The 23,735-nt window shown below is 34.7% G+C and overlaps 1 protein-coding gene across 26 annotated transcripts in view; it reads right to left on the bottom strand.

The window, feature by feature from the left end:
• The window catches only part of CCDC18 (coiled-coil domain containing 18), a 110,259-nt gene that overhangs the window by 4,157 nt on the left and 82,367 nt on the right, over positions 1 to 23,735 (bottom strand). For 20 of the 26 annotated variants that reach the window (XM_060411794.1, XM_060411810.1, XM_060411758.1 and 17 more), the window contains 5 exons: positions 22,802 to 22,918; positions 21,991 to 22,134; positions 20,233 to 20,436; positions 18,401 to 18,538; positions 11,946 to 12,146 (listed from right to left, as the gene is read on the bottom strand). In XM_060411794.1, coding sequence (XP_060267777.1) covers positions 11,946 to 12,146; positions 18,401 to 18,538; positions 20,233 to 20,436; positions 21,991 to 22,134; positions 22,802 to 22,918 — 804 coding nt within the window. Of the gene's footprint in view, positions 1 to 689; positions 7,854 to 9,446; positions 9,496 to 11,945; positions 12,147 to 18,400; positions 18,539 to 20,232; positions 20,437 to 21,990; positions 22,135 to 22,801; positions 22,919 to 23,735 lie in introns of those variants that run through there. The other 6 variants (XM_060411827.1, XM_060411836.1, XM_060411780.1 and 3 more) reach the window with 4 other exon arrangements.

Here is a 23,735-nt window from a genome sequence, read left to right as displayed (position 1 = left end):
AAACCCTTCATTTTGGGACAATTAACTATAGTCATTAGCATTATATTTAAACTATATAAGGAATTCCATGAAAACTGTATGTTCCTTATAGAATTTTTCTTAATATTTATGACAATATAAATTTCTATTAAAGACTGAAAACTTACGTATAAAATTTTTTTGCAAAAGTATAAAAAGGTACACAATCATTTGTCAATCTAACATATATACACACAAAAAATAATGTCCTTCAGAATTTGTAATAGGAAATAAATGTATATTAGCTTCTCTGCTGTATATATCATCATCACAAAAAATCTTTACTAGAAAAATTTTAAAGCCTTTAAATAATTAATAATGTTTAATAAATCAATCCTTATTAAATAAACTTTTCATTTCTGTTTCTCCATGTCCTTCATTTGTGTCCTGTGACCCAACTCAGGGATCCCAAAAATTGAGACTGTATATACTGAAAAGCGCTCAAGTCAAAAAAATAAAGGGAGGACATTTTAATTTTAAAAGTTATATAATATGTATAGTAGTCCCCTGTTCAAATACATTCTCCTTTTCTTACAGGTATCCATAAGATGCAAATTTCTAAACCAGTCACTTTTAAACTGATAGTTTCCATTCTTTCTAAAAATACTGTGCTTATAGCTAAAACTGTCATAACAACAGTGTGCATTACAAAATGCATATTTCACTTCTGCTGTCTTTATACCACTTTATTCTAGGCAAACTTGATTTGTAAGTGGCAGAAGTGCCAATTTTTTCAAGCAAATTTTGTATTCACATTGTTATAACCACAATTATTTAATGAAATAACTATAAAGTTCACATATATAAGGTCATGTGCAGTTTAAGTTTCTTTTAAACTTCTGTGTGTTACCCAGTCACACTAAGAAATGTGGTATCTCAGATAAGCAGGATTCCATTTAACTTAGAGTTCAACACCTAACTTTCATGAAGAAATGTAGTAAACCAAATATATTAAACATAATTCAACTTTTTCTTAAAACTCAAAGCAGCTCACTGTTGTGATCCTGACTGTAGTAGGCCATAATACACTGATGTTTTATGGCCTTCAGAAATGGATTTACCTTTGCCCTTACTCCAGACACACTCAAATACTAGGGTACTTTTTAGGCTATTAAACTGAAAAGATCAGATGCCTCAGTGTTCTTTCTTCTCTTCTCCCTCACTTCTGTTTCTGTTCTCTGTCATTTACTGCTGCTTTCAGTGAATAGCTTTCCACTATTTATAGTTACTTCTAATTGTTACATTTGAAAGTGAAGTTGCTCAGTCCAGTCAGAGTCTTCGTGACCCCACGGACTGCAGCCTACCAGGCTCCTCCGTCTATGGGATTTTCCAGGCAAGAGTACTGGAGTGGGGTGCCATTGCCTTCTCCGATTTATAGTTACTTCTAATTGTTACATTTATGCCAGCTTCTGCTCTTCTCTTAGTTTTTCTTCTTTCTCTCTCCAAACTAGATCTTAGAGCCAGTTAAAATTGACTTGGAGAGCTAGTGTCAGAAAACAAAGAAATTCTACCTTCTGCCTGCTATCCTGGCTAATCATGGTACACGTTCTAAGATCTATGTATCTATAGTTCATTTAAGAATTGCAGCTATTCTGAGAATATTCTGATAACTTTCTAAGTAGCTGAATTTACACACTTCTGAATAATTGATAAGTGCAATACCACTGTATTTATCTCATTGGTAATATATAACAAGTGAGCAGAGATTACTACTACTAAGTGACAGAGATATACTATGCAGAATCTTTAAAATTTTTATATTCAATTTTTTGCAATGAGGTTTTATAATTTTGTATAAATGTTATATAAATCTCCAGAACACTAAGCATATTACTATTTCAATAAAAGTATAGAGGGTTCACCTGAAACATAATTTTGGATTCTGTTTATTCAACTTTCCTATAGTACTATGAATATCAAGCATTTAAAAAAAAAATCATGTACTTGGCTGTGCTGGGTCTTCGTTGCCACACATGGGATCTTTAGTTGCAGACTGAGAACTCACTTGTGGTATGTGAGATCTAGTTTCCTGACCAGGGATAGAACTGAGGCCCTGAGCGCTGGGAGTGCAGAGTCTTAGCAACTGGACCACCAGGTAAGTCAATCAAGCATTTTATAAAAGGGATTTAAGTGCTCAGCATAATAATTACAAGTATTTCTATAGTAATAATTGAGTTTCTTTGCTTTTCAATAACTTCCATTTTACTATAAAATCATTTATTGCTTCACAACTATCAGTGGGGTTGGTCTTTTTTAAGGTCTTAGCTGACAATGTTAATCATACATATTGGCAATTTGAACTAATATTAAATTATTTTTATGCATCAATACTGATATTAATTCTAAATTCAAGAATAAACTGCCATGATCAATAGGGGTGAATAACTACCAACAGTCTATCTGAAAAATCACATATGTACTCAAAAGCAGTAAAAAATATTTTTTAATATAATCTTGCATTTTCTAATGATAGTGATGATGATCCAGGATCTCAGGAAAACAATGAAGATGTAAGAAATGTTTACCAAAGGTCTAGAAGAACTAAGGACAAACAAGCAGAGATGAACAATGCACTAGAAGGAATCAGTAACAGAGGCAGAAGAACAGGTAAGTGACCTGGAAGACAGAATGGTGGAAATCACTGCCACAAAACAGAATATAAAACAAAGAATGAAAAAAAAATGAAGACAGTCTAAGTTAATACACCAACATCTGCATTATACCAGTCCCACAAAAAGAGAGAGAAGGGACCCAAGAAAATATCTGGAGATATCAGCTGAAAACTTCCTCAATATGGGAAAGGAAATCGTCAACCAAGTCCAGGAAATGCAGAGTCCCAGGCAAAATAAACTCAAGGAGAAACACACCAGGACACACAATAATTAAACTGATAAAAATTAAAGACAAAGATAAAATATTAAAAGCAATAAGGGAAAAATGATAAATAATACTCAAGGGAACTCCCATCAGGTTATCAGCTGATTTCTCAACAGGAACTCTCCAAGCCAGAAGGGAATGGCATGATACATTAAAAGCGATGAGAGGGAAGAACCTACAACCAAGAATAATCTATCCAGCAAGATTCTCATTCAGATTTGATTGAGAAATCCAAAGTTTTCCAGAGAAGCAAAATTAAGAGAATTCAGCATCACCAAAACAACTTTACAACAAATACTAAAGGAACTTCTCTAGGCAGGAAACACAAAAGAAAAGATCTACAAAAAATAAAATTAAGAAAATGGTAACAGGCCCTACGTAAAATAGGTAGCCAACGGGAATTTGCTGTATGGCTCAAGAAACTCAAACAGGGACTCTGTATCAACCTAGAGGGGTGGGATGGGGAGGGAGATGGGAGGGAGGTTCAAAAGGGAGGGGATATATTTATACCTACGGCTGATTCATGTTGAGGTTTGAGAGAAAACAACAAAATTCTTTAAAGCAACTATCCTTCAATAAAAAAATTAATTGAAAAAAAGAAAACGGTAATAGGATCATGTGCTGTGCTGTGCTTAGTTGTTCAGTCGTGTCAGATACTTTGTGACACCATGGACTGTAGCCCGCCAGGCTCCTTTGTCCAAGAGGATTCTCCAGACAAGAATACTCGAGTGGGTTGTCATGCTCTCCTCCAGGGGATCTTCCCAATCCAGGGATCAAACCTGGGTCTCCCACATTACAGGTGGATCCTTTACCATCAAAGCCACCAGAGAAGCCCAACAGGATCATAGGATCCTGCTGCTGCTGCTGCTGCTAAGTCGCTCCAGTCGTGTCCGACTCTGTGCGACCCCAGAGACGGCAGCCCACCAGGCTCCCCTGTCCCTGGGGTTCTCCAGGCAAGAACACTAGAGTGGGTTGCCATTGCCCTCTCTGATTTTTTTTTCATATAAGATGATTAAATAATACATGAAGAAAAACATGAATCAAGAATCAACACCAGGGGACTTGCCTGGCAGTCCAGTGGTTAAGACTCTGTACTTCCAGTGCAGGGGGCAGGGTTCAATCCCTGGTCAGGAATCTAAAATCCTACATGCCATGGAGCCAAAAACTTTAAAAAAATAAATTAAACAAACAAAAAAAGAATCAACACCAAACAACCTCAGCTGTCAAGCATGCTGAAAACCACCATCACTATCATCATACCACCCCTTACACCTCTCCTAAAGACAGAAGTCTCGACATTTTTTAAGGTCACTCTGAAAACTTCAGGAACATATAAACAAAATTTTGCAAATAGCTTTCAAAGGTTCACATAATACACAAACACAGGAATGAGAAAACCAGGCTTTCCTTCAGCTAATGTCTGATTTATCACTGTTACTTTCCCTTACTCACACTGTTTATCAGCTATATGAGGCCTATGACCAAAAAGAAAGTTTTAAATAATTTATCTACTGACCTCTAACTATGAAACAGGACAATTTAGTTCTCTTCCCCATCACCCACACCATCCATGCCTTGCCTACCATAACATGCACACATCTCTTATATTTCACCACTCCTATCTAATTAAAACATACTTTTGGTCACATCAAGATTCAGTACATACATTAACATGACTATGTAACTTAAGTCACAGCAGTTCTATAACTGGCTGTGTTTACTTTTACTCCCTTCAGTTCAGTTCAGTTGCTCAGTCGTGTCCGACTCCATGCGACCCCATGAATTGCAGCACGCCAGGGCTCCCTGTCCATCACCAACTCCAGGAGTTCACTCACACTCACGTCCATCAAGTCGGTGATGCCATCCAGCCATCTCATCCTCTGCCGGCCCCTTCTCCTGCCCTCAATCCCTCCCAGCATCAGAGTCTTTTCCAATGAGTCAACTCTTCGCATGAGGTGGCCAAAGTCCTGGAGTTTCAGCTTTAGCATCATTCCTTCCAAAGAACACCTAGGACTGATCTCCTTTAGAATGGACTGGTTGGATCTCCTTGCAGTCCAAGGGACTCTCAAGAGTCTTTCCCAACTGTGAAGAAAGCTGAGCGCCGAAGAATTGATGCTTTTGAACTGTGGTGTTGGAAAAGACTCAGGATCATACATAGTGATAATTACCTTAACTATAAATGGATTAAATGCACCAATCAAAAGACATAGACTGGATGGGCAGATGAGAACATGCACACATATGCACTTCCACTTACCATACTACTCTATGCCCAAAACTGTATGTAATTATTTCATATTGTGAGGTTCATTATGTTTCCATTATGGCTTGCAACTGTAATCATTTCTTGTCTGGCTATTGACTATGAAAACTGATAAACATCTTTCAGTATTATGATTATGTAATTGTTATTTGCTTAATATCATTGTATCATGATTCATCAACAGAAAAGAACAGAATTATGTATCACTAAAATTACCATTTAAAAGAAAAACTTGTATTTACTTTTTAAAATCCAGATGCACAACAGAATTATCTTGGAATTTTTTGAAAAATAAAAATGCCCAGGTATTGCCACTCTTCTCCAAAGTGCCAGATGTATTCCTAACCAACAGCTATGTTTAAAAGCAACTAAACTACATGATGATGGTCTTTTACTTTTATCTAGTTTGATTCATGTTTTCTATTTCATAGTCAATGCTCCCATTTCATTTAGCTTATGTTTTCCAATTTCTCTCTTTTTTGTTGTTGTTTCTCAAGCCATTATCAAGTGTAGTAGAAAAGTTTGTAACATATATATAGTATGTATAATATATATATTTTAGAAAAATTGCGAATTTTTGCCTAGCTAAATTTATGACACTTTGATTCTACTTGTTTGGGTTAGTATGAACAGAATGCTAGAGTTCTAATTTATATTCACTCAAATTTTGATATAGTGTCATATATTTTGGCATCTAGTATTACTGGTAAAAGTCCAGAAAATGTATTATCTTAGTGATTTATTTATTTATTTATTTTTTCAAGTTCTAACACATTTCTTTTATTGTCTTCTTAGTTATTCATAAAAAAGGAAATATCAGCCAAAATTCACTGCTGCTAAGTCGCTTCAGTTGTGTCCAACTCTGTGCAACCCCATAGACGGCAGCCCACCAGGCTCCTCCGTCCCTGGAATTCTCCAGGCAAGAACATTGGAGTGGGTTGCCATTTCCTTCTCCAATTATCTTAGTGATTTAAAAAGAAAATTTGAATAAGGCTTGAAACTTCTAATCCAATTCTGAGAATATAAAGAAATACTATGTTATTTAAAAAAACACAGGAAATTAACAAGTGATACAGTATTATTAACTAAAGCACAGATGATGTTCAAATCTCACAAAATTATTTGTTTTCATACCTCATTCAAGACTCCACACTGTATTTAACTGCATTGAGCCACTTCAGCTACACACAACAAATGCTGGTAAATTCTCTTTTCATTTTCATTCAGTTACAAATATTTTCTAATTTTCCTTGTTATGGCTTCTTAGATACATCCATCATTTAAAAGCTGACATTAAACTCCCAAATACATGGGATTTTTTAAAGTATCTTTAACATTAATTTCTCATTTTTATATTAATTTCTCATTAAATGCTTTCTCCTCTGCAATTACCCTCTGTTTTCTTCAGTCTAACTTTATTGAGGCTTTTTTTTTTTTTAATTGAGGCTTTTGATGTCTAAGTTGAAGCTCTCTCTTGGTAAATGTCACATTGCACTTGAAAATATATGGGTTATTTTCAAATATCTCTTGATATTGATTTCTAACATAATACCACAGTGATAACAGAACTGATGCTATGATTTCAATACCTTTAAACCATGAAATTTTTGAACCTTGTTTTATGTCTTTGGGTATGTTTCAGTGTCTCCTAGTTTACAATCTATGGGAACTTGCATATAACTTGTATCCTTCTGACGTGTGAAAATGTATAAATCTTAATTATGTTGAATTGGTTCACAGAGCTTTTCAGGTCTACTATATCCTTCTTCTCTGTATACTCATTATATTAATTTTTGAGAGTTTGATATTGAAACTCCAACTAAAAATCTTAATTTATCTACTTACAAAATTGTAATATATAGTATAACTATATGTAATCTTGTTCTGTATTTTCCAAATCTCCTGTAAATGAGCTATCATACTTTATAATTCAAAAAAAAAAATTTAAAACCCTCTAAAGTAAACATCATGATTCAATTGGCCAGGCCAAGATGGCAATATAGGCTCCTTTCATATCTCCTTCCATGTACAAATGATGAAATCTACAACTGTACAAGGAACAATTCCCTTTGAAAAAACTAGCTGAGAAACATCTACACATTGGGTGAATGAGAAAAGCCCACATCAAAACTAAGAGGAAAGCTGAGCTTCACTTTTGCCATAAAGGCCATGCCAAGCACAGGCTATAAAATGGGAAGGAACACCTGGCTTCCAGTTTCTTCCTTAAGAGTAAAGGGCTTAGATCCCACATGAAGTGTTCCAACTTTTAAGACTTCCATGTGAGCAATGGGTTTTCAAAACACTTAGCTGTGAAAGCCAATGGGGCCTGCATCCCTGAGACCCACAAGATTATAGCAAACAAAGAAGCAGTTCTTAACATGCTTGCAAGGACGTACCATGGCTAACATCATAGAATTCAGTACAGAAGAAGCAAGCAAGATATGCCCATCTCCCAGACTTTCTCCAAAATAGGTCTATTTTCATACTTTAAAAGTCAGGCTTCTATTTTAGCATGCATCTGGGGTACCTGTGGTGCTGGAGAAGACTCTTGAGAGTCCCTTGGAAAGCAAGGAGATCAAATCAGTCAATCTTAAAGGAAATCAACCTTGAATACTCTCTGGAAGGACTGACGCTGAAGCTCCAGTACCTTGGTCACCTGATGTGAACAGCTGACTCACTGAAAAAGACCCTGAAGCTGGGAAAGAGTGAAGGCAGAAGAAGAGGGTGACACAAGATGAGACAGTTGGATGGCATCACTGATTCAATGGACATGAACTTGGGCAAACTCTGGGAGATGATGGGGGACAGGGAAGCCTGGTGTGCTGCAGTCCATGGGGTCACAAACAGACACGACTTTGTTACCAAACAACAAACAACAAGGGGCACCCGAAAGACCAGGGAGGCCAGAAGACACTTTCTCTACCTTCTCCCTCAAGCCTGTTCCAAATTACAATTGTCTCCCTGGACTTTATGCCAGAAGTGTAACAAGGGACAAAGAAGGTCATTATATAATGCTAAAGGAGACAATCTAACTAAAGAATATAACATTTGTATATATTTTGCACCTAAAAAACATAGGAATACCCAAATACATAGAGTAAGTATTGACAGACCAGAGGGAGAAAGAGATAAGCATATATAAACATAAGGGACTTCAGTACCCTAGTTTCATCAATAGACAGATCATCTATACAAAAAATCATTATGAAAACACTGGACTTGAACTGTAAGTTAGACCAAATGGACTTAACAGTTACAGAACATTTCATCCAACACAGGGCAGGAGTGTACATATTCTTCTCAACTGAATATGGAACATTCTCCAGGATGGATCATATGTTAAGTCATAAAACAAGTCTTAATAAATTTTGGAAGATTAACAAAACAAAAACAAATTTAGGAAGATTAAAATTATATCAAGGACCTTCCAACCATAATGGTATAAAACCAGAAATCGATTACAAGAATAAAACTGGAAAACCCACAATTATGTGGAGATTAAACATGCGACGTAACTACCAACGCGTCAAAGAGTAAATCAACAGAAAAATAAAAAATTATCTTCAAACAAATTAAAATAGAAATATAGTAAACCAAAACTTATGGGACATAGCAAAAGCAGATGCAAGTGGGAAATTTATAGTGATAAACACTGTGTTTATATAGTAAGAAACAAGAAAGACACCAATAAAACAACCTAAATTTCTACCTTAAAGAAACAGAAAAGGAAGAACAAACTAAGCCCAAAGTTAGGTAAATGAATGAAATAAAGATCAGAGTGGAAATAAAGTAAAGATAGACTAAAAAGACAATATAAAATATTAATGAAACTAACAGCTGAGTTCTTAAAAAAGATAAACACAATAGACAAACCATTAGCAAGGCTTAATAAGAGAAAAAGAGAGAGAGAACTTAAATAAAATCAGAAATGAAAGAGATATTACAACTTGATACCAAAGAGATAAGGGATCTTAAGGGACTACTATGAACAATTATACACTAACAAATTGGTCAGCCAAGAAAAAAATAGATAAGTCTTACAACCCACCAAGACCAAATAATAAAGAAACATAAAGTGAGATCTCAATAGACCAATTACCAGTAAGGAGGCTTGATCAGTAATAATAATTTTAAAAAACCTCCCAAAACTGATTCACTTTGCTGTACATCAGAAACTAAAACACTGTAAAACAATATATTCCAGTATCAATAAAAAGTATTTTAAATTAAATATTTAAAAGAAATAACAGCAAGTTGAATTGAATAATACATTAAAAGAATCATATACCATGATCAAGTGAGAGATTAGTTCCAGGGACGTAAGGATGGTTCATTATCTGCAAATTAATGTGATACCACATTAATAAAAAGAAGATAAAAATTATACGATCATCTCAATAGATGGAGAAAAAGCATTTGACAAAATTCAATATTCATTCATGATGAAAATGCACAACACAACAAGTGGATACAGGGGGAATGTACACCAAAATAATAAAGGTTATATATAACAAGTCCACAGTTAACATAACCCTAAACAGTGAAAAACTGAAAGCGTTTCCTTTAACATCAGGAACAAAACAAGGAGGCTCACTCACCATTTCTATTCAACATAATATTGGGAGTAGGAGCCAGAGAAATCAGGAGGAAAAAAAGGAATAAAAGGAATCCAAATTGGAAAGGAAGATGTGAAACTGTAACTGTTTGCAAATGACATGATATTATATATAGAAAACCCTAAAGACTCCACCAAAAACTGTTTAAAACTGTTTTTGAACTAGTAAATGAATTTGGCAAACAGAAGGATACAAAATTAGTATATAAAAATCTGTTGTATTTCTATATATTAATAATGAACTATCAGAAAGATAAATTAGTAAAATAATTCCAATTACAATTTTATCAAAAAGAATAAAATGCCTAGGAATACATTTAACCAAGGAGGTGAAAGACCTGTACACTGAAAACTGTAAGATACTGATGAAAGGAAGTGAAGATACAAATACATGGAAAGATATGTTGTGCTCACAAACTAGTTGGAAGAAAAAATATTGTGAAAATGTCCTTACTATCCTAAGTAATGTAGATTCAATTCAACCCCTATCAAAATTTCAACAGTATTTTTCACAGCTATAGAACAAGCTATCCTAAAATTTGAATGGAACCACAAAAGACTAAATAGTTAAAGCAATTTTAAGAAATAACAAAGTTGGAAACATCATATTTCCTGATTTCAAACAATATTACAAAGCTATAGTAACTAAAATAAGAACACTATGGTACACAGTAGTATAGAAATGGACACACAGATAAATGGAACAGAATAGATAGCCTAGAAATAAACCTATGCATGTATAGCCAGTTAATTTATGACAAAGGAACTAAGAACATACAATTGGGAAAGAAAAATTATCTTCAATGAATCATGCTGGGAAAACCAGAGAGCCAGATGCAAGGCTGGACCCTAGTCCTACACCATACACAAAAATCAATTCAAACTGAGAGTGAAGAAAAAATAAAGAGTAAGCATCTTGATATTGGGCATGGCAATGATTTTTTGGATTTGATAACAAAAGTAAAGGCAACAAAAGCAAAAACAGAAAAGAGGGACTATACAAACTAAAAAGTTCTTGCACAGCAATGGAAACCAGTAAAAAGGCAACATAAAAATGGGAGAAAATGTCTGCAAATCATTTATCTGATAAAGAGTTAACAGCTGAACTACATAAAGAACTCATATAATTTAATAGCAAAGAAACAAACCATTCAGTTTTTAAAAGGTAGAGGAATTGAATATACATTTTTTCAAAGAAGATATACAAAGGGCCAATAAGTACATGAAAAGGTACTCAATATCACTAATCATCTGGGAAATGCATATCAAAATCAAATGAGATATCACCTTATACCCACCAGAATGGCTATCATTAAAAAGACAAGAAATGAGTGTTGGCAAGGGTATGGAGAAAAGGGAGGCTGTGTTTACTGTTGGTAGGCAAGCTACCTAGTACAAGTACTAAGGGAAACAGCATGGAGTTTCTTCCAAAAATGAAAAATAGAAGTATCATATGACCCAGCAACACTACTTCTGGGTATATATTAAAAGGGAATGAAAATAGGTTATCAAATGCACTCCTGTGTTCATTTCAACACTATTCACAATTAGCTCAGATAAGGAAAAAAGTACCCATTGATGAATGGATAAAGAAGGTACGGTAAATACATATACAATGGAATATACAATACGGCTTTTGGAACAACATCAGTGGACCTTTAGGTGAAATAAAACAGAGAAAGACAAATACTGCATGATATTACTTGAATGTGGAATCTTAAAAAAAAAAAAAAGCCAAACTCATAGAAATAGCAGGAGAGTGGTTGCCAGAGATGAGGAGACTGGGGAGGTGAGCAAAATAGGTTGCTCAAAGGGTACAGCTTTTCAGGTATAAGATGACTGAGGGTTTAATGTATAATATGATGACTATAGTTGATAAAGCCAGTGTATAAATGAAACTTACTAAAAAAGTAGAACTTAAATGTTCTCACCAAAAAAAAAGTTTTTTTAAAGTTCATGTTAGAACATAATTATGTCTCTTAAGCCAATATGATACATTTCTTATTAATAATCTCCAAATTCAGTATCTTCTAAATAAAGGGCCTTTTATTCAAAAGGTCAATTTTTGGTTATTAAGTGTTCTACAAACTCCAGGAATTCTGATTATGGGGAAATCAGTCATAAATTTACTTCATTATAGTTCTGCTTTATGTATTTTATATGTTCACTTACCTTAATAAGTAATGCTTCATTTGTAGCTTCAATTACTTCATTCCTATCTTGGACTTGCTGATGCAAACTGCTTACAGTGTCCTGAGCTTCTTCTAATTCTAGTTTTGCTTTCTCTAATTGTTCATTTAATTGCTGAACAGAAGTCTTTTGAGAATCAACAGAAATCTTCCACTTTGCATGGTTTTCCTGATGTGAAATCATCTACACAGCCCCCAAATTGAAAAGGAATGGAAGAAAGAAAATAGGATGAAGTTGGTTTCAATAACATTCTAATAAAGCAAATTGTTTATAGTTACAAACATGATTTCTCAACAAACAACATATTAGAGGGAAAATAGTCTTAAATTTACTTAAGAACAGTTAAGTACAATGGACTACTTTCGGATACTAATTTGAAGAAATCAGCTATAAAGACATTTTTGAGGAAGACATAATTGAGGAAATCTGAACAATGACTACACGTTTGATGATATCAAGGAATTACAGTCAAATTATAAGTATGAAAATGGCATTGTGGTTATATTTTTTAAATAGTTCTTGTCTTTCAGATATATTTATTGAAATGCTTATTGATGAAACAATCATGTTTTGGATTTCCTTCCCTCAAAATTACAGGGTATGTGAGAGAGGGAAAAAAGAGAAATGAGGTTAAAGATATGATGATCATACTTCCCAGTTTACCTACAATCATCTACGTTTTATGCTTAGTGTTCTGGTGTAATTAATAACAGCACTCTTCTTCATTCTCAAAAGTATTTCCTTTTATATAAAATAAATAGTCAACATACTTACAGATTAAGTAAAATTGGCCATGAGTGGGCTTCTTGGTAAAGAACTGCCTGCAAGGCAGGAGACCCTGGTTCGATTCCTGGGTCAGGAAGATCCCCTGGAGAAGGAAATGGCAACCCACCCCAGTGTTTTTGCCTGGAGAATCCCATGGACAGAGGAACCTGGCACGCTACATACAGTCCATGGGGTTGCAAGACTCAGACATGAGTTGAAAATTACTGAAGCTGAGCAACATATAGGAAAGAAATAAGGGAAAATAACAGAATGGGAAAGACCAGAGATCTCTTCAAGAAAATCTGAGATACCAAGGGAACATTTCACATAAAGATAGGCACAATAAAGGACAGAAACAGTAGGGACTAAACAGAAGCAGAAGATATTAAGAGACACAAGATTACAGAAGCACTATACAAAAAAGATGATGAGATGACAAGATGGTTGGATGGCATCACTGACTCAATGGACATGAGCCTGAGCAAGCTCTGGGAAATGGTGATGACAGGGAGGCCTGGAATGCTGCAGTCCTTGGGGTTGCAGAGTCAGACATGACTGAGAGACAGAACAACAAATACAAAGAACTTAATGATCCAGATAACCATGACAGTGTGATCACTCACCTAGAGCAGATATCCTAGAGAGTGAAGTTAAGTGGGCTTTCATGAGGTCGCTAAGAGTCGGACACGACTGAGCGACTTCACTTTCACTTTTCACTTTCATGCATTGGAGAAGGAAATGGCAACCCACTCCAGTGTTCTTGTCTGGAGAATCCCAGGTACAGAGGAGCCTGGTAGGAAGCCATCTATGGGGTCTCACAGAGTTGGACACGACTGAAGCAACTTAGCAGCAGCAGCAGGAAGCATCAAGACAAACAAAGCTAGTGGAGGTGATGAAATTCCAGCTTAACTATTTCAAAACCTAAAAGATGATGCTGTGAAAGTGCCGAACTCAATATGCCAGCAAATTTGGAAAACTCAGCAGTGGCCATAATATTGAATAAAGTCATTTTCCATTCCAATCCAAAAGAAAGGCAATGCCAGAGAATGTTCAAACTACAGTACAATTATGCTCATTTCACATGCGAGCAAGGTAATGTTCAAAACCCTTCAAGCTAGGCTTCAACAATACATGCACCAAGAACTTCCAGATGTACAAGCTGGATTTAGAAAAGGCAATCAGAGATCAAATTGCCAACATCCATTGGATCACAGAAAAAGCAAGGGAATGCCAAAAAAACATTTCCTTCTGCTTCATTGACTATGAAAAAGCCTTTGACTATGTAGATCACAACAAACTGTGGAAAATTCTTAAAGAGATGGGAATACCAGACCACTTTACCTGCCTCCTATGAAACCTGTATGCAGGTCAAGAAGCAACTGTTAGAACCAGACATGGAAAGGAGTATGTCAAGGCTGCATACTGTCACCCTGCTTATTTAACTTACTCTTGCCTGGAAAATCCCATGGACGGAGGAGCCTGGTAGGCTGCAGTCCATGGGGTCGCTGGGAGTTGGACACGACTCCGTGACTTCACTTTCACTTTTCATTTTCATGCACTGGAGAAGGAAATGGCAACCCATTCCAGTGTTCTTGCTTGGAGAATCCCAGGGACGGCGGAGCCTGGTGGGCTGCCGTCTATGGGGTCGCACAGAGTCGGACACGACTGAAGCAACTTAGCAGAATACATCATGCAAAATGCCGGGCTGGATGAATCATAAGTTGGAATCAAGAATGCTGGGAGAAATATCAATAACCTTAGATATGCAGATGACATCACCCTTATGGCAGAAAGCAAAGAGGAATTGAAGAGCCTCTTGATGAAAGCTAGCTTAAAACTCAACATTCAGAAAATGAAAATCATGGCATCTGGTTGCATCACTTCATGGAAAGTAGATGGGGAAACAATGGGAAGAGTGACAAACTTTATTTTCTTGGGCTCCAAAATCACTGTCGATGGTGACTGCAGCCATTGAATTAAGCAATCCCACTGCTAGGCATACACACCAAGGAAACCAGAATTGAAAGAGATACATGTACCCCAATGTTCATTGCAGCACTGTTTATAATAGCCAGGACATGGAAACAACCTAGATGTCCATCAGCAGATGAATGGATAAGAAAGCTGTGGTACATATACACAATGGAGTATTACTCAGCCGTTAAAAAGAATACATTTGAATCAGTTCTGATGAGATGGATGAAACTGGAGCCGATTATACAGAGTGAAGTAAGCCAGAAAGAAATACACCAATACAGTATACTAACACATATATATGGAATTTAGAAAGATGGTAATGATGACCCTGTATTCAAGACAGCAAAAGAGACACAGATGTGTAGAACGGACTTTTGGACTCTGAGGGAAAGGGAGAGGGTGGGATGATTTGGGAGAATGGCATTGAAACATGTATACTATCATGTAAGAAACGAACTGCCAGTCTATGTTTGATGCAGGATGCAGGATGCTTGGGGCTGGTGCACGGGGAAGATCCAGAGAGATGATATGGGGTGGGAGGTGGGAGAGGGGGTTCATGTTTGGGAACTCATGCACACCCGTGGTGGATTCATGTCAATGTATGGCAAAACCAATACAGTATTGTAAAGTAAAATAAAGTAAAAATAAAAAAATTTAAAAAATAAAATAAAAATAAAAGACACTTGCTCTTTGGAAGAAAAGCTATGACAAATCTAGATACAGTATTAAAAAGCAGAGACATTACTTTGCCTACAAAAGTCTGCATAGTCAGAGCTTGGTTTTTCCGGTTGTCATGTATGGATGTGAGAGCTGGACAATAAAAAAGGGTTGAGCAGCAAAGAATTGATATCCTTGAACTGTGATGCTAGAAAAAACTCTCAAGAGTCCCTTGGACAACAAGGAGATCAAACCAGTCAATCTTGGAGGAAATCAACCCTGTATATACACTGGAAGGACTGATGCTGAAACTGAAACTCCAATACTTGGGCCACCTGATGCAAAGAGCCCATTCATTGGAAATGACCCTGATGCTGGGAAAGATTGAAGGCAGGAGGAGAAGGGGACAACAGAGGATGAGATGGTTGGATGGCATCATTGACTCAATAGACATGAGTTTGAGCAAACTCCGGGAGATGGTGAAGGACAGGGAAGCGTGGTGTGCTACAGTCCATGCGGTAGCAGAGTAGGACATGACTGAGCGACTGACATAATAACAATATGTACGAAAATTTATACCATTCTACTTCTGAATATGTTAAAAATTTTCCATAATAAAGTTTTTGAAAATCTCATTTTATTGAGAAAATCAGCTTTGCAATTGAGTTTCTTGACAATTCTAAACCTGTATTTTAAAAATTAGTTAAAAATTATCAATCCCTTTTCCTATTTAATAACATACTTTCATTTTATATTCAAACAACATACACACTTTAAAAACATCTTTCTTAAGAACAACCAAACAAACCTATTTATATATTTTAACCTGCAAGTATTTATTTTAATTACTCCTATTTGAAGGTTCTTTTTCTGGAAAATTTTATTATCCATTTTATTATCCACTCTTTTCATTCCTTAAAGGTTCCCACAGGTTTGGGCAAATTCATATTATCCTCATGACTATGTTTTCGAGCGACTCTAGGTATGTTAGCAGATTCATTCTCAATCTATTTCACAAGAGCTCTGTAACCCTCAATAATGTTGCAACCAATAGCATGCTGTAACTTGTGCAAATGGACAGGGAAAAGGGTTTCCAGGCACTGGTCAGCTTCTTCCAAATGTTTTGGAACCTTGCAGGGACAGAAACTGGTTCTAGGAGCTTTACTATCAAGCCATACAAAAATACTTCACAGTAGCCTTTAAGTCATTTGCTATATTCTTCACTGATAACTTTGGTGTTTCCTAGAGATCCAATGCACTGTATATAAATACTGCATTTCTCTGGGAGGGGGTCTTTCTGTAAGGATCATTGAAAAACTATTCAAAAGTCTTGGGAAGCCTCAGGATGGGAGGTGATCCAATCCGATCACGAATATAAGGTAATGGGTCCAAAGGACTCACTGTCTGGCTGGAAGATCTCATTTATCAAAAGCTGTTCCACAAGCATCTAATTTATACTGTGACACAAGTGCTGGTCTCTTTGAGTGCCATTTTTACTGTCTGCTTATGAGTGCCATACTGTTTGCATAATGACAGGTCTCTTTCATTCACATCATGTTCCTATGTAGAGCTTTCAACCTTCTGTACCACCACGAGAGTTAACTGGACCTATATGTCTGGGGTCTAACCAGAAAAGCATTGTGCTGGGTGCCTTCATCCCCAACAGCCTCAAAGCCACCAGTGGTAGCCCCTGAGAAAGTGTCCATATTAGGTATTTTCATATGCTACATATAAAATATTAATACCAGATATTAAACAGCAATACTAGAACCAATTTTTACAATTCATTTTTTGTACTATCTGCTTATAAATAATTTTAAGAGGCTTATAAAACTAAAAGTAAAAAATTGGATAATTAAAATAAAAGTAGAAATATAGACCATGTAAAAAAAGTTTATTGAGTTGCTGCTGGCAAATATTTGAGATGGACCAATTATTACCGAAGGTCACCAAGTTGACCAGCTAATATTAAATAATTATGCTGAACTCATCAGCATTCACATTTGTCTCCAAAGACTAAAGGTTGTAATCTCTTGGCCTTAGGACTGGATTGAGCACGCAAATGTGTTTTGTTTGGCAGACACAATGTTTTCAAAGAGATTTCACTTTAAATGCATTTAAGCAAGACATGTTGACCAAAAACGCAATTCCTCAAAAAGATGTTAACCAAACTCCCTCAAAATGAGTTTAATATAAATGTCTTTGAAATGGTTAGACAGCATCACTGACTCAATGGACATGAATCTGAGCAAATTCCGGGAGATAGTGGAGGACAGAGGAGCCTGGTGTGAGGCAATCCATGGGGTTACAAAGCTTCGGACGTGACTTAGTGACTAAACAACATTCGCAACAAGCACCATCCAGAAAAATGCTTTATTAGAACACTTCATAAGGAAATTTAAATTTGAATATCTTCAAATACAGTTTTAAAAAAGACAAGAAATGCTATTCTAATTGATAACACTGTCCATCTCTGTAAAGGCTCAGGACATACTGATAAAGAGCAAATTATCGTATTGCTGCTCTAACTTATGATCAGAGCAAACCTTGAAAATTACCACACATTAATAGACTGACATCACATGAAACTGTTTATGTTGGTTATTAAATACCTCCAGGTAGTTTTGGCAAGCGTTACTTTATAAAAAGTTATGACAATGATAATGATGTGCCAGGCTCTGGTGTAAGAACATTAACTACATTAATTCATTTAATCCTCCACACAGTTCTATGAAATAGATAGCATTATTATATCCATTTTAGTCAGAGATGTTAAGTTAGTTGCCTAAGGTTACGTAAGTACCAAGTAATGAACTGAGATTTAGAACCAGTATGCCTGGCTTAAGAATTCAAGCTCTTAACCCATAGAGAATTAGTACACTGGAGTATGAAGCGAAAATAATATGTTCAGCCTACCAGAAATGAAAAGACTAATGTATTTCTCTATAATAAACATTTAAAAGCTAGATTTATACTTTGTTCAGATAGATCAACACACTTTAGCAGGGAGTAATGGAACAAATTAAATTTTTCTTTACCTCTAGATGATATGCTTCTTTGAGAGATTCTACTTCTGTTGACAATTTCTTGATTTCTGCTTGCATTCTTGCTTCTAGCTGAGTTTCACGTACTTGAGAAGCCCCCAATTCTTCAGCTAAATATTTTCCATGAGCTTCCTTGAAAATGAAATATTAAGTAAAGGTTACACTACTTGTTTATTTGGTTATTGTCACTAAATCAACATACTTATGGAAGTACTTCAATCTTTTGTAATACTGTATGAACACTCATACACAGTTACCTTATTAAATGTACACTTTAAAAAGTGTAATAATCTAGAATTTAATCTAGATATTTAAGAGAGTACTAATGGGAAAGTATCAGTATATTATTATCATAAGTTCACTAATCAATGCTTTTTGTAAAATAAACTAATAACCACAGAACACTGAACTTTAGCAGATAGCAGTCTCCTCTTTAGACATGCCTAGGTATTTCTGCTCACCATATGTGCTGTTTGCTTATCCACAGTTGTGCATTTATCAAACATATCTATGACAGCTGTGTTTACGACTATAATTATGTAATTTTATTATACATTATGAATACAGATGAAATGCACAGGCAAAAGGGATGTTTTTATATGAAAACTAAGTTATATGCTTTGAGACAATTCAACAAGTGAGTCACAAATGTTTGCTACCTAATTAGTTGTAAAATATTGTGGGAAGTCTCTTTATAAGAGATGCTATCCTCTGACTGATTTATGAATGTCTCTTAACTCTTAAAAAACCAAACTGGAAGCTATAGATGATGGCATTTGAGTGTGGTTTATTCAAGAAAAACTAGGTGGAATGCAATCAAGTGACCCTACACATATACAAAGAGCCAAGATTTGGTCTCACATTAAAAGGTTAACAAATGACTGTAAATTTAGAGTTTGGGGTTAAAATGTAATATTTAAACTATCATTCTTAATAATTCTCTACTTTCAATCAGTTATTTGATTAACTGAGCTTGGTTTATCAGATAAAATCAATTATACTACATTTAGATATCACTGATAAGGACAGAAATGACAGCTTCCCTTCTCCTAGTAGACTCCCAAGTACCTGACATAATCTAATAAAAATTCCCTATATATTTTTTTATTAGTCTAACCATCCAGAAATGTGAATAAAAATGCCATCAAGTTAACCAAAAGTAAATGTAAAAACACTTTCATTCAAAATCCATACTGAATTAGAACCATAGTAGAAAGCAGAAAAATCACAAGAACTTTTGTAGAATATCAATAAATACATTTTTCTCAAAGTCTAAGTAATTAAGCCAAGCATGTTAATCTAAATATTTTTAAGGCAAGTTGTTAATTTTCTATATAATACTAGGAAAATACAATTTATATTAGTAGTCTTGCTATTTAAAAGCATTTTTCCTCCCCAAGGTTCTAGACTGCAGGTTTCTAACAGTTATAAATCTAGATCGTTTTCATCTATAAATGGCTACAAATGTAAAACTTTTTACTTAAAAAAAGATGCATTAGATTTTTTTCTGTCTCAGGGGTAGTTCAAATTCAGTTCAAAGTCTGAAAGTGCTTTATAACTTATGTTATTGAAAACTAACCAGTTTGACTAAAATTCAGTTCTGAGAGATCCTGATTACACGACAATGCTAGGCTAAATATAACACAGGTTTTTGGTTTTTTTTTGAGTAATATATACATAAAACAAAATTTATTACCTTAACTATTTTTAAGTACATTTACACTACTGCGGAACACAACTTTTATAAGAACAATATTCTACTGTCAAAACAAGCAAATGTTAAAAACTTTAAGATGTTCATAAGGTAAAATTAGAATAGGAATTACTTTCTCTTTAGAGAGTTGCTTTATTTCCTCAAGTTCATTTGAGAGCCTTTCTATTTCTCTCTGTGCTTGGACTTGTTGATGACGAGCCTCCACCAATTCTGTATGAGAGCTCTGCATCTGCTCCCGAGTTAGTCTCAATTCTTGCTCCAAATCTATGGCCTCCTTGTATTGAGTTGAAATGTACTGTTCCTGCTCTTTCATAACCTGAAGTGCACAAGACATTTGTAGGTTTCAAAATAAAATGACCCAGATAACCTATTTCTTACTCTGATTTCTCTTTTAATAAGTGACCTACTCCCTCCAAACTATATGTCTATATATTTTAACATACAATGAATATAAACCACTGCGAAACTGATATTCAGGAAAAAAAACCTTTTTTAATAGTAAGAAAATGACAAAAGTACTGTAATAAATCTAGGACTCACTGGTATATTTTGCACGCCTTCAACATGCAAGCTGAATAATCCTTTAACAGTATGAAGTAACATGACAGAACATATAATAATATAAAGAGAAGAAAGAAGTTAATATTTGATTATCCATGTCAAAGATGGAGAAAATACTGGTATAAATAAAGCCCACCATTAATCCACATAGCTGGGTTAAGGATGACCTTATTCTCTGCAAAAATGAAATTTGTTACTGGGACTGCTGCTATTCTCTGAAATATTTTACATTCCTCAGTTAAATCCCTAGTAAAGTACTATTTCTGGAGGAAAAAAAAATTCAGTAAAAAGTCAGTTAGTTCTAAATCAGCTTGATGACATAGATAAGATGGTAGGCAATGACACTTAACTTTAGGACTGATAAAAAAGAAAGAAACCAGTACAAATCACAAGGACCCTGATTTCTAGAATGGGGGCCCAAGGTCCCACTGTGTTGTGTATCAGTATAAATCTCATGTAAATACTTTTAGCCAGCCCTTGTTTGAGAACATGAAACAACTAAGCCAACAATCTTTTTCTTTTTCTCACTAGAACCCAAACTTGCTCTCAGAGACCCTGCTTAATTTACATATATATATATAAAATTCAACTAATATCTATTCATGTTTACTATGTGATAGGCACTATTCTAGGTACACATAGATGAAGGAGAAAACAGGAGATGAATTAGTTACCCTTGTGGAGTTTAAATATGACTGGAAGAGACAGAAAATTAGTTAATCAAACACCAGAAGGAGCTATACAATACGTTTTAAAACTGAGCACAGTATTTGAAAACAACAAAAAATTACATCTACGAGAGCTCTTAGAAGCAAATTCACTTTTTAAAAAGGCAAGTGGGTAGAATGGGTTCAGAAGTCAACACACATGCAAACTGATAATATGAAGTTATCAAACTTCATCTGGCAACTTGAAGTACTTGACATCAATAATATACTGTTATCTGTTAATTCATTCTCTGAATAGAGTTCTTCAAGGACAAAGTAGTGCATCCTATTAATATCTGATCTTCAGTTCTATCACATAGTAGGTTCTTGATTAAAATATTTATTTATTGACCAAGTGAGCATGTATCATGGATTTACTATGTAAGAGATATCATGCCAATGCCCATAGGGAATGTAAAGACAAATAATGTGATAACTCACCAATAAAAAGTAATTAAGAAGTTAAGGAAATTAATAGATATCTGGCACAAATAATTAGCCACTTTCTGTGCATATTAAATACCAATCACATATAAAACCAATCAGTTTAAAACAAAGATCTGTATCAACCTTGTTCCTTAGGAGGAAAATAATTTGCTTACACTCTCCATTTCTTTCATCTTTTGTTGTGTCCGTTCAGTTTCTTTCTTCAGTTGACTTATCTCTTGTTCATTCTGTAGTGTTATAAACTCTTTTTCTCGAAGTTGTTCTTTGGCATTTTGCAATTTTTCATTCAAACTTTCTATCTGAATTTTAAACAGAGCAATGTTAATGTAAAGAAAGAAAACTAATTCTTCCATCATAACTGCAATCCATGTGTCACGCTTTAAACTTGTATATCTAAAATGGCAAAATTTTTACATGTGTTTTTCTTGAGACAAAAATATCTTTGACATAAATATCAGAATTTTGTGCCTAATAAGATGCTTATATGTATACCTAAAATATACTATGTTATATACTTGGTGTTTTCATTAAAAAAAAAAAAGTAACTATATGAGGTGGTAGATATACTAATTAGTTTGATTCTGATAATTACTTCAAAATGTATATGTCCATTAAAACATCACATTGTACACCTAAAATACATGCCACTTTTTATTGTCAATAAAGCTGGGGAAAAATTTAAGAGAAGAAAATGAATATAATGTAGCAAGTACAAGATAATTAAAATTATGTATCATTGGGAATTCCCTGGCAGTCCACTGGTTAGGACTCCACACTCTCATTGCCAAGGGATCAGATTCAATCCCTGACTGGGAACCTAAAATCCCACAAGTTGCGTGGCACAGTTCAAATGCAGTATTTTTATTGTATGTATTCTAGTCAAAAGCCATTTTATGTGAATAGTATATGTTTATAGTTAAGGAGTCATTTTTAAAACAATTTAAGACATAATTTTTAATAATTTACCTGTCTGCTGCTTTCTTTAAGTTCCAATTCTGATTTCTCTACAGTACCCTCTAGTTTAATTATTTTCTGTTCCATTTCTCCCCTGTGCCCACGAATAGTCATATCCAAATGTGTAACCTAAACACAAAAGCAACATTAAGCTATTGTTCAATCTTATTCGAATGTGAGAAACTGTATGCTTGGAATGTTATTTAGAATTGTTTACAGTGGGTATAACTGAAGAATAAATGCACCTCAAATAAATTATTAAAAAGAATGAGAAAAATAATCATTGCTTAATAATACTGGATCTTGAACCCAATATATAATCATATATTCACATAAGTGACAAAATGATTCAAACTTCATTTTCTGCTAAATATTACAATGCAACATGAAAACCATGGGATGCAGCAAAAGCACTGCTTAGGAACATCTATGCACTGAATGCATATATGAGAAAAGAAGAAAGATCTAAAATTAATCAGTTGAGCTTCCATCTTAAAAACTAGAAAAGGAAGAGCAAATCAAATCCAAACTAAGCAGAAGAAAAAAATGCTAAAAACCAGACTAGCAATTAAAATTAGGGAATCAATAGAGAAAATCAACAAAGCCAAAAGAAGTTTAATAATAGCAACAAGCCTCTAGCCAGACTAACAAAAAAAGAGAGAGAAGATATAAACTGCTAATACGAGAAATGAAAAAGGAGATTTTACTACAAATATCAAGGACATTAATAGGATAATACAGGAATATTATAAACAGCTCTTAGACCATGAATTTAAATAAAATTAGATATAACTGGCCAGTTACTCAAAAGGCACAATCTGCCAAAACTCATACAAGAAGAAATGGACAATCTGAATAAGCCTATATCCACTAAAGAAACTGAAACAATGATTAATAACTTTCTAAAACAGAAAGCCCCAGGTTCAGATGGGTTCATTGGTAAATT

Source organism: Ovis aries, chromosome 1 (assembly GCF_016772045.2).
Source record: "Ovis aries strain OAR_USU_Benz2616 breed Rambouillet chromosome 1, ARS-UI_Ramb_v3.0, whole genome shotgun sequence".
NCBI classification, from domain to species: Eukaryota; Metazoa; Chordata; class Mammalia; order Artiodactyla; family Bovidae; genus Ovis; species Ovis aries.
This window is presented reverse-complemented; position numbering and strand designations above follow the sequence as displayed.